At 45.1% G+C, this 17,890-nt stretch overlaps 1 protein-coding gene and 1 pseudogene across 1 annotated transcript in view; both read right to left on the reverse strand.

The window, feature by feature from the left end:
• Clip4 (CAP-Gly domain containing linker protein family member 4) overlaps positions 1-11,965 on the reverse strand; it is a 66,189-nt gene extending 54,224 nt beyond the window's left edge. The window contains exons 1-2 of the mRNA XM_051170000.1: positions 11,897-11,965; positions 3,292-3,439 (exon numbers count right to left, since the gene is read on the reverse strand). Of these exons, the coding sequence (XP_051025957.1) occupies positions 3,292-3,424 (133 nt within the window). The 5' untranslated portion in view covers positions 3,425-3,439; positions 11,897-11,965. The remainder of the gene's footprint in view (positions 1-3,291; positions 3,440-11,896) is intronic.
• LOC127196711 (homeobox protein Hox-B13-like) overlaps positions 11,484-17,890 on the reverse strand; it is a 32,661-nt pseudogene continuing 26,254 nt past the window's right edge.

A 17,890-nucleotide genomic window follows, 5' to 3' on the forward strand; every position in this document is an offset into this window, starting at 1 on the left:
AGGCACTGCACATTTCTAACAGAGGCATTTCTAAACATATATGAGTACACACCTGAAAAGCCTCTTCTGCTCGCCTTACAAGAATGTGTGAGTAGGCTGGGCGTGGTGGCACACGCCTTTAATCCCAGCACTCGGGAGGCAGAGGCAGGCGGATAGCTGTGAGTTCGAGGCCAGCCTGGTCTACAAAGTGAGTCCAGGATGGCCAAGGGTACACAGAGAGACCCTGTCTCGAAAAACAAACAAACAAACAAACAAAAAAAAAGAATGTGTGAGTGAGTGTGTGTGTGTGTGTGTGTGTGTGTGTGTAAAGCAATAACAATTAAAGGAAAAGAGGCCATGAATTTGAGAGGGATGGGGAAGAGTGCTGGGAGGGATTGGATGGACGAAAGGAAAAGGTAAAATGGTATAATTAATTTTAATTTTAAATATTTTTAATAAATATCTAGCACTGATAGTACTAGGGGAACTGGTAAACTGTCTCTTTAGAAGAAAATGTTAAAGTGCAGGAACCTGAGTGGGGAAAAAATCTCACTCCTGGACGGGAAGAGAAGCAACTTAAAGCTGTCATTCTCCACAGAGCTTCTAAGTCACTTCAGTTCTACTCAAACCTTTGATGGGATTTGGTGGAGAGGATGGAGACAGTTAAGTTCTTATTCCGTGTCAGAGCTGTTGCAACACGGATGGAGACAAGAGCTTCAAGATCATGTTACAATGTAGACTCTGACCTAGTAACTCTCCTCTGAGGCCCAGACTATCTTCCTAATGAGTTCCAACGCGCCATGCTACCAGCCTAAGAGACTGACAGTAGCAAGGCTCTGCAAAGTAAATGTTGGAGAAATAAGAAGTCTTGAGTGAGGAACATCGGAGTTGAGTTAGGGAAAACATGTAACAGTGCTTCAGTAATTCCAAATGATCTGGGTTGGAAAGATGGCCCAGTGAGAAAGAGTACTAGCTGCTGTTCCAGAGGACCTTGGTTCAATTCCCAGCACCCACATGGCATCTCACAACTGTCTCTAAGTTCAGTCCTAGAGGACCCAATGCCCACTCTGATTTCTGGGGGCACTAAGCACGATCATGGTACATAGACATACGTGCAGACACAACATGCACACATATAAAATAAATATTTTTTTAATTAAAAAAACACTTAAATGACAAAGTCAACAACTCCTTTAAATAATAACAGTAATGGGTTACACTTATTAAGTGACTAGCAGCTGGGATGGGGCTCTTCCTCCTCCTCTTGTTTTGTTTTGTTTTGTTTTTGAGATCGAGTCTCTTCTCTATAGCCCTGGCTGTCCTGGAACTCACTCTGTAGACAAGGCTGGCCTAGAACTCACAGTGATCCACCTGCCTCTGCCTCCCAAATGCTGGGATTAAAGGCGTGCGCCGCTGCCACCACATCCACCATTCTGGGCACCATTGTTTAAAGGGGGACTCTGGTCCACTTTAGGAAGAAAACACCTGGGATGAAGAGCCTAGATGTCCTGCCCACCAGAACTGGACACGGAGACAATCTGGTCAAAGAAGTACAGACTAAGAAAGATGTCCGGTTACCTCCAGGTCTCTGAAGGGCTCTCTCCTACTAAGCAGCACAAGTCCCACAAACCAACAAGTTGAGTCAACAGACAGAAAGTATTTCATAACTGGAGCTTCTCAACAATGAAAAATAGATTCCTTCAGTAGTTCCTTAGTCTGGCTCTTAGAATGAGATGTCTCCCATAAGTCTCAGGCAGTTGAATACCTATTGCCCAGGTGGTGGCTGTTTGGGAAGGATTGAATGGCCTACCTAGGGGAAATATGTCACTACACACAGGCTTTGATGTTTTCAGAAGACTCCTATTGTTTCAAGTTAGCGCTCTCTCTCTCTCTCTCTCTCTCTCTCTCTCTCTCTCTCTCTCTCTCTCTCTCTCTGCTTCCTGTTTGTGGGTCAAGATGTGAGCTCTCAGCCGTCCTGCTGCCATGCTCCCCCCCATGATGGGGATGAACTCTTATTCCTCAGAAACCATAATCCCAAAACAAACCCTTCCTTCTATAAATTACCTTAGTAATGGCTTTTTATCACATCAATAAAAAAGTAACTAATATACTATTTTTTTTAAAGTAACTAATCTGCAAGAGGCTGGTTGGCTATGTTTGAAGCCTCACAAATGAAATGTCTATATGGGAAAGCCTACACAGATGTCAAGCATCTACCATCCTGAGAACAGAAGCAATGTTTGCTTGAGGGAGGCAAAAGGGTCAATATTCATTATCACCTTCCAATGTATGTATTCAGCAAACATTAAACAGCTAATGTCAAAAGCCAGCCTTACCCTTTATTAGGTAAGCCAAATAAAATATACCCACTAATCCACACTGAGGCCTGATGGTATAGTTAAGGAAATAAGGAAACTGTAATTAAGATAGAGTAAGTGCCATAAGATGGTCTGATGTCCTTTTACTCAAGGTTTCTCTCACATGACTGATTTTGTTAGAACTGAAATAAGTGCAGCAGACATAAGTAAATGCTACAAGACAGATCATGTAGGACCTCGGTACACAGAGCCCCTTGGATGACTGCTACGGGTTAACACCTACAGACGCTGAATACAGAAAGAGCAAACTTGAAAATGAGGGATCACTGGAATAGCCGTGAGGGATTATAAGGCAAATTCCCAGTGTAGCAACTTTAATCTATTAGTACACTAACAGTGAAAGCCTGGATTACCCCTACTGCAGAGACCATCTTAAATGCTGACCGATTTGACCTGAAAACTCCAACTACGGTGGAAATGTAACTAATTTATCCATTTAGCTCCTAAAATCATGTTATTCATTTATCAACTATCTTATAAAATATATCCTTGGGGAGTATAAATCAAAAGGGACAAAAACAGTCACCTTCCAAGTTTATGCTTTACAGAGGAAACTTAAATGAGCCAATTTCAGGAGCCGATGAGTCTGTTCCAGCCTCCATGAAGACCTCATACTATGCCTGCCTAAGCTCGGGAGTGTTTTTGCAAGTCAGTTTGTTTAGTCAAAATTAATACATCAATAGCAGAATGGTCCATGTTTAGACACCATTGCATCCTAAATATAAAGTCCTCCAAATCCATAATAGTCCTTAAAATCAACATTTTTACATTAAAAAAATGTTGACAGCAGAAATAAAGTACTGAGCTTAAGAAGCAGAGGAAAATCTTATTTAAAAGTCACAGTAAATGGTTTGACAATAGTATGAGAGCAAAGAAAGCCCAAAACAGGAGCCCAGTGACCAGTTCACAGATGACAGACAGACCCGTGACGTACCGCAGTCCGAAGGCATTGGTGCTGCAGAAATGGAAAAGATAACCGGTGTGTCTGAGCCAGGGAATAAAAATGGGTATCTTCCGATCAGAGAACTTCCTTCCAGTGGAAAATCCGGGAGGTCCTCTATGGTCATCTTCTAGAAAACCACCTATAAAGGAAAAACCAGAATGCATTTCCACTTCACCAGTGTTCAACCCAGGAGACTGCCTCTAGTCACAAAAGTCCTGACAGTCTCACATAGTTAATCTCACGTTTTCAATGGCTGAGCATAGTTGTTTAAAAACTACACATCACCTCCCACAGTCTTGTACCATCAGCAGCCCATGTATTGTCACAATACAAAGCTCAAGAGAGATAAATTATAATAGAGTTTTAAAAATTCATTTCCGACTAAGAGATAATAACCTATTTACCAAGCTGAGCTATCACAGATGGGCAGCATTAAAGAAGGGCACAGTGCCCCCCATAGGCCAACCTTAGCTCTCATATTGCAACAGTTTAGAAGTGACATTTTGTTATCTGCCATTGGAGCCCATGCCACATGCTCATCACATGGGAAGACTCTCTCTCTCTCTCTCTCTCTCTCTCTCTCTCTCTCTCTCTCTCTCTCTCTCTCTCATTTGGCATATTGCCTTTAGTTTATGATATCCCAGAAAACATCACTGAAAATTATGTCACTTTCACAAATCTAAGAGGCGACTGAAACTCTCCCACTTAGCAACTCCCATCTTTGACAGGAGGAGGGCTGTGACCTTAACCTGTATAAACTCATAATAGCCTTCTCCCAGAAAGCATCAGTATGTAGAAGAAACTTGTTCTACATTAGACCTGTGTGATACCCAGCCTTACATCTCAGAAACAATGTAGAAAGCTGAAAATGATGAGGGAAGCTCAGGGACAGCACAAAAAGCTTGGCGTCTCTGTGCTCTGTTCTGAGATATTATGAATCCTCCTGTAAGCAAGGCCAAATGATCTTAGATTATATTCAAAACAAAGAACACAAGTAAAAAAGTTGGCAGCTTAATCTAGAAGAATATATGCCCCATGCATGACTCTGCATGTGCTTTGTAACATTCTGATAACAAACATATGATGGCTGGTTTTATGTCAACTCAACAAAACCAGAGTCTTTCTGGGAAGGGCTCTCAACTGAAAAAATGCCTCCATCAGACTAGACTGTGGGCAAGCCTGTGGTGCATTTTCTTATGGATAACTGGTGGTGGGGGGCTCAGCTCACTGTAGACAATGCCGTTCCTGGGCTGGTGGTCCTGGGTGCTATGTGAAGGATGCTGAGCAAGCCGTGAAAAGCAGCCAGGAAGCAGCACTCCTCCATGGCCTCTGCATCAGCTCCTGCCTCCTGGTTCCTGCCCTGACTTCCCTCAGTGATGGACTTACAAACTCTAAGACGAAATAAACCTTTCCTCCCCGAGTTGTTTTTGATTACAGTGTTTCGTCAAATAAAATATAGAAACCTTAACTAAGACAGCATCTTAAATTAACCGAATCCCTAAGCCAGCCCCACTCAGCTCCAAGGATGCATTCACTTGGAACTAACTGGGTTCCTTCCCTCTTAATTCTGACCTTTTTTCTCTGTGAACAGGAGCCAGGAGGAACAGTGTGCTTGCTTTTTGCTTAAAGGGTATATACCTATGTTCACAGGAATGCTATACATTAAACAAACTAGCTTGGTTCTTATTATATTAAAGGAATCCCCATTTGGGGGCAGATGAACTGGTGCTGAAATTACTTGCCACTCAATACATGGAACCTTTAGGCTTTAACCTTGCTATATAACAGGAGTGACACGAGATTATTAAACGATAATAGATAAATCTTCATTATCAAATCCGAACAGTAAAGTATCCTCTAAGACAGCCCCTTCCTTCACATCACACTCCCCCATCTACGGGTTTCTACTTGCTGGCCCACAGTGGGTAGGAAACTCCCTTTAGAAACAAAAAACCAAAACAAAACAACACTTGGTACGCCTCCATTATGGTACCACACACAACCCGTGTTCCAGATGCTTTGGGGATTCCAAGTGAGGGAGCGGTGGATTGTGCGGGCTGGGTGCCTTATAATCTGTTTCTAAAATGAAATATCACTGATGAGCACAGGTCATGACATGGAAGGGAATGTGTTCCCATCAGCGAGTACCAGGAAGCTTTGCCATGGGAACGTCAAAGAATCAGAGTTTAACCTGAGCCGAGCCTGGGAAGAAACTAAAATGAGCGGCATGCTGTCAGGCGTGCGGCTGGGAAAGCAGGCAACTGTAAGCCTAACTCCATTTTAGGGCTGGGGTGGGGTTTTGATTGGTAGGTTTGTTGTTTTGTTTGAGGGGGGAGGTAGCTACGCCAGTTCTTAACTGGCAAAAAATCCAAACCACTCAATCCCGTAAGGCCTTGGAGAACTAGCATTCCGAAAGAGACAGGCATGCTTGAAGTCGTGTTTTAGGAAGAGTAATCTGACTATGATCACACTTCAGGGACTCAGACATGTTTCCTTAATTTGTCAGCAAAGCAGTGAACTCCGCTTACTGTGGTCCCCAGAGAGCTCTTCATTTCTTGCAGATTGCCAAGACCCTTAAAGATGAGAACTGCATCTGGGACTGGGGAGACAGCTCAGTGAGGAAAGCTGTGCAAGCCTCGGGACTGCAGTTCAGACCCTTACCTCACGCATTAAAAACAGGCCGGGCATGGTGGTGAAAACTCCCCAGGGGAGGCTGGTTTCCTAGACCAGGCAAATCAAAATCTCAGGGTTCAGCAAGGAAACCCCTTGGTAAATTGCCTCAGTAATAAAGTAGAAAACTAGGGAAGAAGACAGCTGACGTCAAGCCCTGCCTGAGGCATGCACAGATGTGGACAGGCATACATATGTGCACATGCGCAACAGTAACAGAACTACACCTTACACAACTGTCAACCACCACAAGAACAAGACCAGCACCTGGCACACACGAAATAAGCAGTACGGTTCCAGATCCGAGGTGGAAAAATAATTCACGCTGACATGGAATCCGCTTCACGGTTTCACACAACACTTCAAGGCCAGAGAAGCTACAGTATCAACTAACACGGTGAAGATCATTCTTTGTATTTTTACATCTTAATGGCATTCTTCCTGGTCCCATTTCTTTACCCTCTTTGGAAAAAAACAAAAACAAAAACAAAAATCGCTTTCATTTCGCCACAAACTACACACCACGCAAGTTTTCACACACTCTCAGAAGCAGTTTCCCCAGAAGCAGTTTCTCTAGCTGAGGCACCCAGAACCTTGATCCGGTGTAGAGACAGACAATCTGTATTCAGGAGGTATTTTTTTTCCTACTCAACTGAGAGCTGTTTGGAGAAACATCATCCCTGACTAAATACAACCAACTTCTGATAGTTTTAATTAACTGGAACTAAGTGGTCCAAACTTTCAGCCACATAGGAGTTCCATCTTCTTCCAACTAATGAAGCCACTTCTGAGTAAAAGGGTACTGTCATGCCTCCAACAGCTCAGACTCTCCAGGAAGCCTGATCCTGCCTGAACGCATCAGTACTGAGGGACGCCAACCAGCTTCAGAGAGGTTTGGGGCTGTCGAGCCTCCAGAGAGAGCTAACTCGGGCCAAGAAATTCCTTCAGAATTACTTATTTCTGTGACGCTGTGCATGGATCCCATGGCCTCCCATACTCCAGGCAAGCACTCTACCACCGACTACACCCCAGCGTCTGCTCAAGTGTGCGTGAGACATGGCTGAAGAGCAGCATGTTGGAACTTCCCGGCTAACAAGGAGACCCAAGCTGGGCCCACGTTTATTATCAGACATTTCGTTCAGTTGCCTATCACAGTTGGGTCATGGTGCTTATTTTCATGAAATCCCAAAACAAGACTAAGAAGTTACCTTTTACACGCACAACTCCAATGGTCCTTCGGTTGTCTCCCTCTAAGACATCCGTTCAGTAGCCACATATGTGCTGCAAGGATGCAAGCCTTTATTTTCATGAGAATCAAAATCAAATCTAAGCAAATAAGCATTTAAAAGTGTGGCTCCTGTGACCTTTCTATTTGCTACAAACAAAGCACTGGAAGAGCAGCTCTGGGCATTAGACACCTGCCCACAAGAAGTTCAGTCACACATCCAATAAATACGTTTTCTCATTAAGTCCTAAGAGACGCATTCCAAAGATGAGAGTTATGCTCTTGCATACCTCCTACAGATTCCAGCCCAGGGCCAGGGTGCTACAGGAAAGCACAGTTACTGTACAGTAAGAACTGCGACTAAGAAAAGCTGGGTAAAAAGCAAACACAGATATAAGACACTTAGCATGGCGTCCTGGGGCCCTAATAATTAAAGGATAGGATGTCCAAGTAGGTAGCTGCTAGCTACATGTGGCTCTTAAAATTAAATTAAAACTCCATTGGTCTAGCTCAGAATTTCTTAAAACTGTGGGCTGGGGGGTAGGTAGGGAGGGGCTCACACAAATAAATGTGGGGTGTCATAAAAAAAAGTGGCAATCTGTAATAATTCAGGTTTCTAAATGCAGTCACCTAAAACTAATACAAAATCAAATATGTATCTGTAGAAATGATTATTAGCATTTAATATTGATTCATATGATTATTAAGGGAGCAGTTATTCCATAACCTGCTATTATATAAATAAATGGACACAGAAACCTGTTAGATTTTTTTTTTTTTTTTTTTTTTTTTTTTTTTTTACCTGTTAGATTTTTAATAAACCTGAATGCACTGGAGCTGGGCAGATACCAACTCCCTAAACTATTTTACTATCTCCCAGGCACACATCCCATGCCTCTCGCCCTAATCATTCCTATCTGGGCTGCTTCCTATCCAAAATTTCCATAAGTACTTGCCCATGTTCCAATTGGCTGTTTCTGCTCCATCAGGCCCCTCCTCAAAGCAAGCTGCTGTTGGACCACTTCTAGTTCAGGCGTCTAAGCCATGGTGACCTGCCATCCTCAACCCCTTGGCCCCTCCTACCCCTTTCCTGCCCAGTCCAGGCTGCAGGCAGTTTTATTAGCCAATCAGGGATAATTTGGGATGCAAAGTTTACACAGCATCATTTTAGATACATGAGAATTTGCTCATAGGACTGGAAGGATCTTGGGGGAGAGCAATTAACATTTGAATACATAGTAACTTCAGATCAGCTTTGTTCCTAAATATGTGTGTGCACTTAGCACTGCACATATGGACATGCCATGCAGTGCCATCTGACACTGCCTGAAAGAGCTCCGCCCAGATGCAGGGCCAGGTGTACATCATGGGTTGCAGTGTTTTTTCAAAGCATTCTGCTCTTACAGAAATATAATGGTTTAATTACAGAAAACAAAGATTTTAATCCGTTCCCATTGTCATTCCTCAGCATGTAAGCATCAAATTAGCATATGTTAGAATTACATTTTGTTCAAATGTTGATTTCACTAATTGCTGTTTGTGTTCTAAATTAAAAAAAAAAAAATCACTAGCTGGGCATGGCAGCACATGCCTTTGGTCCCAGTACTTGGAAGACTGGTCTTCATAGTGAGTTCTAGGACACCCAGAACTACACAGTGAGACTCTTGTCTCTAAATAAATAAATACATAACTAAAAAAAAAAAAAAAAAAAAAAAAAAAAAAAAAAAAAAAAAAAAAAAAAACTGGTACTAAAGAGATGACTCAGCACGTATGAGTACTGGCTACCAGGTTGGTTCCTACCACCCACATGGCAACTCCAGTCCCAGGGGATCCAACGCCCTCTTCTGGCCTACAGGCAGCAGATACATACATACATGCAGGAAAAACACTCATGCATGTAAAATACATCTTTTTTTTTAACATATAAATTAATTCTGGCTTTGGATTAGAACAGAATTTCCAACAGCTTCTGAAAGGGTCCTAAATGCACATGTATTTATTTACGTATATTTAAGATATTTTCTGTTTCTGTTCATACGAAACAGCACTGTCAACACTATACATCAGTTCTGCAAAATGTTCCATATTTTGCACTGTCAAATGTTCATCGGACTTAAGCGTAAGAATAAACAAACACATTATCTCCTTAACATGCAAATTTGTCTTCATCTTTAACAAACAGTAAAATCATATTATACCTTTGTTCTAAAATAAATATATAACTTACTGTCAATAAATGTTTGACTTGCACACCTATTTTATATATGCCCTGTTTTAGCTCTATCTGAAAGTTCAAAGGATCAACTTGCATGTGGCTAATGCTACCATAACCAGAAGGACATTTCACCTATGGCCAGTCCCCTGAAAACAGTTCAGCTCACTTTTCAGAGAACAAACAACTTTACAGATGGCCTGAAACGAGAAATAAAGGCTGATGTGCCAAGCAAGCTTGCAGCCAGCAGCATAATGATAAATAATTAAAAGAACACCAAGACTAAAAGCAACCAGATGCTTAAAAGGTTTTAACAGAGTGAGCTGATTCCGTCAACTCAAGCTCACAGAGTACGTATTTCAAGCCTGCGATTGTTATAAAGCAAAACGGCACCAATATAACCATCACTTTTTTTTTAAGGCCTTGCTGTTAGGATTGCGTCTGGAAAATAGAATCCTGTAAAGAAATCCAACCAACAGTAGTACACTGTGTGCTGAATCTACAAAAGAGATACAAACACCGGTTCTGTGTCAAGGGAGTCAGTCTTTGAGCCTAAGCAGTCCCTAACAAATCCAGCCGTTTCCGAGTCTCTGCTTCCCCTCCAGTCTGCCCTTCTGCCATGTAGTCAACTTAAACTGTGCAGGAGATTCATAACTGACAAACGTCAAAGCAAGAATTAGCTGCAAGTAAAGTATTTGATGGATGTCTCCAGTAAGGAACACATTTCAGAAGAAATTTAAAGGCACTGTTCTATGCTACGCTAGTGCTACAAAGTACCCACCAGTGTAGCCTGGAACACACACCAAGGTAGGATCCCACCAAAATAGAATGCTGATACATGTCAAAACATTGTCTCAGAGCAGATTTGTAATACCAAAGGCCTACACGGCGTCTGGATGAAGTGAACCACCTCCCATCTATAGCTAGGAACCGGTCCACCTAATCCAAGCGGTTCCGCACGGGACAGGTCTCACTCGGCTCACACCCTCCTGCAACTTCTCAACGCGAATTAGTATGAAGGAATCTCAAAGCAGCAAGACGAGGCAAAGGCAGTTTAGTTCTGAACACGCGTGGCCAAGGGTTTCTCAATGATCAAAGTCAGAAGTGGAGGCGAGTGAGAACCTGAAAAGGCTGGCGTGTAGAAACCCACCAGGGTGAGCAGCCCCACGCGCGGAAGCTATTCCGGGCGTCCGCGGAGCGCGGGCCCCAGCCGGGCACCTATCTCAGCCGGAGAGCAAACGACAGGAGCACACACACACCTTCCCGCCCCGGGCGGCCGCGTCCCGGGAGTCCTCCGGGAGTCTCGGTGCGGCCCACGCCGCCAAGCGCCCCGCGGCCCGGCCTCCCGGTCCCTCCGACCCCAGCGTCCCGCCACCTGCCTGCTCCGGGTCGCCGCGGAGCGCCGGCTGCGGACGCGGGGCGCAGGGGCGCGCTCCCGCCCTCACGCAAGGTTCCCGTGGCCGCTGCAGAGCCTCCAGCCGGGCAGCTGCAATCCGCCGCCTGCCACGCCACGCGCGCCGGAACCGGGGGCCCCCACGCGGGTCGGCGCGCGCGCAGTGCAGCCGCCAGGGCTGCGCGCAGGCCTCGGCCCTCGGCCCCGCGCACGCGCCTGCGTCGCTCGCCTCCCGCTTGCGCCCCTGGGCCCCTCAACAGGCTCAAGGTCTGTAGCCGCTGCACCTGCTGTCTACTCCCGGGAAGCCCGAGCTTGCGGCGCCCAAGTGGGGATCTGTCCAGCGCAGCACAACCAGGCTCTAAAAGGAACCTTGGCTGGCCCGGACAGTGATTTGGGGCTGCAGCCAGAATACCCTCCTCTTGCATGCTCTTAGTTGGCCCAATTTGCATCCTGGGCTGGAAGAGCCTAGAGCATCTTGTAGCCAGAGACCCTATCTTACCCTTTTTAGATAATGTGGCCATGCATGGCCTAGGGTAAGATCCACTGAATCAATTACCTGTTTCCAGGTCCTACTGTGAAAACCCTTCTCAATACCCAGTTGAGCGATTAATTACAAAGGAAGTGTGTCAGCCAAGGGAATTAGTGTGATGGTGACTGAAGTTTGTAACCTTGAGTTAAGAGTGTCACACCACAGAGGCCCCACCGCCGTCCCACTGTTGGCGTTTCTTCCCTATGGTGCGGTAGCTTGATGAGAAAATGTGTGGCTGGATGTCCACCAGGGTCCCTGCAAGATGAGAGAGGTAAGTGCACGCCACACACCAGAGCACCTAGAGACTAGGAAAAAGAAAACAAATACTTTCTACTTGCCTTACAATGTTCTCCCACCGGCCCTAATTGGGCACTCTTGAGAAGAAGGGACTCAGTGCCTCTTAAGGTAACTTAGACGAGCCTTTTGGAAAACATCCTTCCTTGGAAGCTAAAATCCAGGCTTGTTTCTGCCCTGGGAACTCAAAAGAACATCCAACTCCAGTTCAAGAGATAAAGGCAAGCAAGCATTCTCTGTCTCTCAGGCATGGTTGCAACCCCACTTACCCACCTGTTGAAGGACTCCATAGGGGGGGCACCCTGGCTTGTCTTGAGCCTTTTAGTTTTTGTGATGCTCGGGGAATGAACCGGTGACTTGATGAGTGCGGAGGGACGCCTGCCACCTCTTTCTACCTCTTGAGCTTCTACTAGCACAGCCCAAGATATCAAAATAGTTGTTGGAGGCTGTCATGCCACAATGGAGAACTGGGTGGGGCCCAGGGTCAACTAAAACTCAGGGTGCTTGTGCAGTATTGAATTCCGCCACCATCCCACACCCTGGACCGCAGCCAGGTTCTCGCTGCCTGCAGACTCTGTGTCTTCCTGCGCTCTCTAGGATGGTAATGTAACACAGATGCTCATTCTTTCCTCCGAGACTCCGCCTCCCTTTCCCTGTTTTTATCACACCCAATTCTTGCCTAACCCGCCCACCTCCTCAGCTGGCTAAAAGAGAAAGCAATTTGCCTCGAGTTGGCTCTTGGTGCCTTTAAATGAGTCCTGTTGCCATTGAAACATGAAAAGTCCTCAAGATCTGTTGTAACAGGAGCTGCTGGTGACATTTCCGAGCTACCGAGCTACACAGTTGGCTTTTATTGCTTAAAAAAAAAAAAAAAAAAATCCACCAAGATACCACTATTAGTAGGTGATGAGGTGTGGCTAGCTGAGTGTTCTAAGCATAATGGAGTTCTCTGTTAGAACCAGTCAGACTACTGGCTCTTCCTGCTGCACCCAACATACACAGCACACAAGCAAATTCCCAGGACAGCAAGTCACCAAGTGAGACAGTCTTCTACTCACTCAGTTGCCTTTATTCCAAGACCTGAAACTACTCCCTACCCAGGCATCAGGAGCACATGCCCTTACTGCAGTCCAGTTCTGTGGAACACACACACCCATCACACAGATGTCGCAGCTAGTTCCTGCCAATTAACACCGACGAAATGAAACAAGTATATGGCACCAGGATTTGGAGCTTGAACAAGCCATCGAGTGGCTAGGCACATGAGAATAATCCACCACAGGTGCTGAGGTTCCTTCTGAAGGCATGAGATTCCTGAATAATGTCACAATGAACCAAGGTGCCAGGGAGAGGGTGGCACCCATCACCTGGTCAGTACCACAGAGAGAAGAAAAGGCGTGGCCAACCAGATGCTCTTCAGAACTCTGCCTGTAATATCTTGTCTTCCTCACAAATGAAGTGGGACAGAAGAATCACACTAAGTCTGATCTGAAGTCTCTCCAGACACTGTTTGGCAACATCTATATGGAATGTCCTTATAGGCACAAAGGCCCAGAGACACCTGGAAACATGAGCAGGGAATCACTCGGACATTAAGACATCAGGAAGGAATCAGAGGAGCTAAACAAAAGAAGGCAGAGTTGCTGCTCTTCCTCACACCACGCACTGGGTAGGACATCATTCACAGAAGAAGAGAGATTCACTTTCCCAAAGGGAGTATGAGACCAAGTCTTTGGGACCATGAAAGACAGTCTTCTGGCAGAGCCAGACAGATGGGCTCAACCAACACAAATGGTCACAGCACTTGGCCGAACTCACAAAGTCTTCCTCTCTATTGTATTTGCAGGTGACACCCAGAAGAAATCAGCAAACTGTTAGAAGAAATTAGCCCATCAAGGCTCCCAAGTACAAGATCAATGTGTAAAACCCGATAGTCTACATCAGCAGCAAACAGGTGGGAAGTAGACAGCGAGACACTGCTCATACTTGCAGCACCTGGGGATTGCCTTAACAAGGTTTCAGAACTCTATGGAGAAGATCTTAAAGCTCTGTTGGAGGGCATAAAAGAAGACTGAACAGATAGAGAAACACGCCATGGATAGGATGGTTTCGCACTGTAAAAATGTCAAGTTAATCACTGGATTCAATGTATTTGTTAAAATAAAATTTTAAGGTACTCAATGAACATAAGGATGAATATAGCTCTAAATAGGGCAGATTTCTAAAAGTCCAAACAAAAGGAGGAGGCTTGCTCTACAAGACAGTATGTCTTTCCTATATCATGATAAAAACGATTAGATGCCGCTCTAGGAATAAACAGAAAAGTGTCCTAGAGTGCAGGGTTCTGAAGCAGAGCCCTGGGTAAGCAAGGCTTTGGTATACATAAAAGTGGTACCACAAACTAGTGATTAAAAAATATGATTCATAGGATAGTGTTGACCAAACAGGCTTATTTAATAATGGAAACAAAAAAAAAGTCATGTGCCATATACAAAAAGTACCTCTGGGTAAAGACATATGAAAGAGAAAAGGAACTGTGGGTGATACCGTCAGTGTGCTGTAAGAACGGATTTCATAATAAACAAGTAAAAGTACTGGGGGCAGGTCTCAGGGGGCAAAGAGTGTGCCTTATATTCTGGAGGGCCTGGATTCAATGCCAAAGGTAGCGGAGGTAATGCCATAGAGAAACTTCATCTGTTGGTACTGGGGACTAGGACTAAAAAAGAACCATAGTTGTTTAAGTCCTTACAAAATTCTTCCAAGAGTGGCTACGGTTGAACACCTCCAATAAACAGACTCAGAATGACAGCTCAGCAGTAAAGAGTACACACTGCTCTTGCAGAGGACCTGTGTTCCATCCCTGCACCCAAAAAGGATCAGCTTACAGCTGCCTGTAACTCCAGCTCCAGCAGATCCAACGCCGTCTTCTGGCCTTTGTGGGTACTGCACTCATGCACATGCCCTAACACAGATACACACTTAAAGATACTTTTTTTTTTTTTACTTTTTTATTGATTCTTTGCAAGGTTCACATCATGCACCCCAGTCCTGCTCATCTCCCTGCCCCCTCATATCCGCCCTTGCAACCTCCCACACACACAATAAAATTCACAAACAACAAAAAAAACATAGAAAATATCTCATCATGGAAGCTGTAGTGTGTCACAGTGTGTTCCATAGTGTACCCCTCTGTCCATACTTCTTCACTTGTAAATGTTCATTGCCATAAGTCTTTGGTGTGGCTTGAGGTCTCTGACTTCTGTGACACTGTCAATATTGGATTCTTACTGGGCCTCCTCCCATTTATCCTGATGTTGCCCTGTGTCATGGGGATCCTTCAGCTTTGGAACAGCAGGACTGGCCCTTTCACACGTCACGCGTGTCCAGAGATGTTATAGATTTTGGAGTTGGCCCTGAATCTGGACCTGGGTAGCAGCTGAGCTGGTCAGCATGCCTACTCTCCCTTATGTGCATCACCAGGATGAGCTGCCCAGCACTGCTCCAGGTAGGCCCCCAACGCCACCATCAGCAGGAGGTAGGATCAGCTCTCCTGCTCTCTTACTCTTAGGACTAGCTCACCTAGTGCTCCTGAGCACAAGCTCCCCTGTGCTTCCCATCAAGGCTGGGGGCCAGCTCTCTCAAGTGCTACAGCTTATGAGGAGCTGGGACAACTCTCTTGCTCTCACACCATCAGGGCTGGCCACCAATGCCTTTGCCATCAAGGCCAGCTCCACTGTATTACCCAGGTGAGGTGCAAGACCTCTCTCCAGTGTGTTACAGCCAGTGAGGGGACAGCGCTACCTCTCCCACTCTCGTGATCATAGGGTCAGCCCTCCTGGCTACTGCAGATGGTGACGGGGGAGAAGGAAGGCATCACCCCCCTCCCCGCACCCATGCCACCTTTATGCCAAACAAGTGGCAGGGACAGCTCTTCCTTGCTCTTTCCTCAGTGGTGGCTCACCTGTTCCCCCTCGAACAGGGCCATCACTACTGTGCTGCCAGACAAGATTCAGGGCCCGGTCTATCAAGTGCTACAGCTAGTTAGGGGCAGGGCCAGCTCTTCCACTCTCATGACCCTGGGGCCAGCTTTACCGATTGCTGCAGGTGGTGGCAGGGGGGGGCGGGAGACAAGGTATCACCCCTGTACCCATGCTACCTCACGGCAGAAAAGTGGCAGGGCCAGATCTCCTGCACTCTCACCCTTGGGGTAGCTCATCTGCATCCCTCCCTTTCCACCCCACCCGCATGGTCAGGTCTGCTGAAAGATACTATTTTTTTAAAGGAAAAATATAAAGGTATGAAACTTGAGGAAAGATATGTGGAATGTGTAAACTTAACTAGGCATTAATCTCTAAAACCCATTTTAAAAAAACTAATATAAAACTGAGGAAAGGATAATAGTAGGAAGTTCATGGAGAGTGGGGCATGTATTGGTTTCTATCCCTGTTGCCGTGATAAAACACAACTTAAGGGGGAAAAGTGTTATTTTGGCTCACAGTTCAAAGATACATCCCATCACCACAGGGCAGTCGAGGCAGCAAGAGCTTGAAGCAGCTGGTCACGTGGCATTCACAGTCAGGAAGCAGAGAGAGAGATGGATGCCTGCACTCAGCTCACACTCTCATTCTAGAATCCACTGATGGCAGAATCACTCTGCCCACAGTTAGGCACAGAGAGGGTCCTCTCACATCAACTAACACAGTTAAGATACTCTCCTGTAGGAATGCCCAGAGGCCTATTTAAGCAATTCTAGATGCTGTCAGGTAGAAAGGTGACACAGCATGCTCCCCAGTTTTATGTCAACTTGGCACAAGCTAGAGTCATGAGGAAGGAGGGAGCTCAGTTAAGAAAATGCTCTCAATAGATTGGGATGTAGACAAGCTTGTAGGGTTTTTGGCGAGGCGGGGTTCGGGGGGAGCAGAGGTGTTAATTGTGATTGGTGTGGGAAAGCCCAGCCTATTATGGGCAGTGCCACCCCTGGGCTGGTGGTCCTGGGTTCTGTAAGAAAGCAGGCTGAGCAAACCATGACGAGCAAATCAGAAAACAGCACCTCCTCCATGGCCTCTGCCTCAGCTCCTGCCCTATCTGCTTTTGATGACAAACTGTTTGTTATATGGAAATGTGAGTGAAATAAACCCTTTCCAAAAAAAATGGGCGGACTTACAATGTATAATATTAAGCAAGACCACCCAGTCTCAGGAAGAAAAAAAGAGAAAAAAATATGTTCTCTCACATGTGGATTCTAGCCTATAATGTATGCATGTACATGGGTAAGTAAATGTACTTATGAGCCCAGTATATGTAGAAAGAAAAACAAGAAAGGGTAATGTCAGGCCATGAGGAAAAAACAAATGCAGGCAAAGAACATGTGAGTCTTAAAAAATAATATAAAACTGTTTTTCTAGTTTTAACTTTGCTATGTATTTTTTGTTCTCTTGCTTCTCTTATCTCTCCTTTTTCTCCTCTTCCCTTGCCCGTGTGTGTGCGTGTGTGTGTGTGTGTGTGTGTGTGTGTGTGTGTGTGTGTGTGTGTGTGTGTTGGAAAAGTGCATAAAAACATAATTGAAAGTGAAAGTGTAAAGCCTAAGCAAAGCCCTGGGCTTCAGCATGACTGTTGTCACTGTATAGAAGTGATGTATATAGGCTTTTCCCGTCAGAGGTAAAAAGTCATAAAGATAACCCCAAATGTTGGCGAGGTTGCGGGAAGTGGGACACCTCTTACACTACTGAAAGGAATTTGATATGAGAAATGTATTCTGTTGCATAGTCTAGCATCACTTAGTAAGAAGTGTAGTCGGGTGCCTTGTGGCTCAGCAAGTGCCCTCCTACATATATGTCAGAGAAACCCTACAGCAGTTCCCTAAGCTTCTCCAAGAGGTTTCCAGGAAGCCTCAGGTGAGCTTATCCGATCCATGCTTCGAATATCATCTCTTTTCCTGATTCCAAGCAAGTATTTTTATCTCTGTACTTATATATATACATATATGTGTATGTATGTATGTATTTCCAGCTGATTACTCAACATCAGTTCTGTGATATGTCCAATATAACATATACAAAGTGTAACTTTTTCCCACGACATTCCCCATATAGGTAATAACTATACTCTTCCCTTTGCTCACTGGAGTCATCCTGTCAGGACTCCCCAAATGAAAAGCCCAGTCGCATTCTTTGAAACATTTGCATCATCATTTGTTGAAGAAACTCATCAATGCTATGGAATTCTCATCAACCAACAGCCACGGAGACCCCAGGACCTTCCTACTGC

The sequence above is a fragment of the Acomys russatus genome, chromosome 1 (assembly GCF_903995435.1).
Source record: "Acomys russatus chromosome 1, mAcoRus1.1, whole genome shotgun sequence".
Classification (NCBI taxonomy): Eukaryota; Metazoa; Chordata; class Mammalia; order Rodentia; family Muridae; genus Acomys; species Acomys russatus.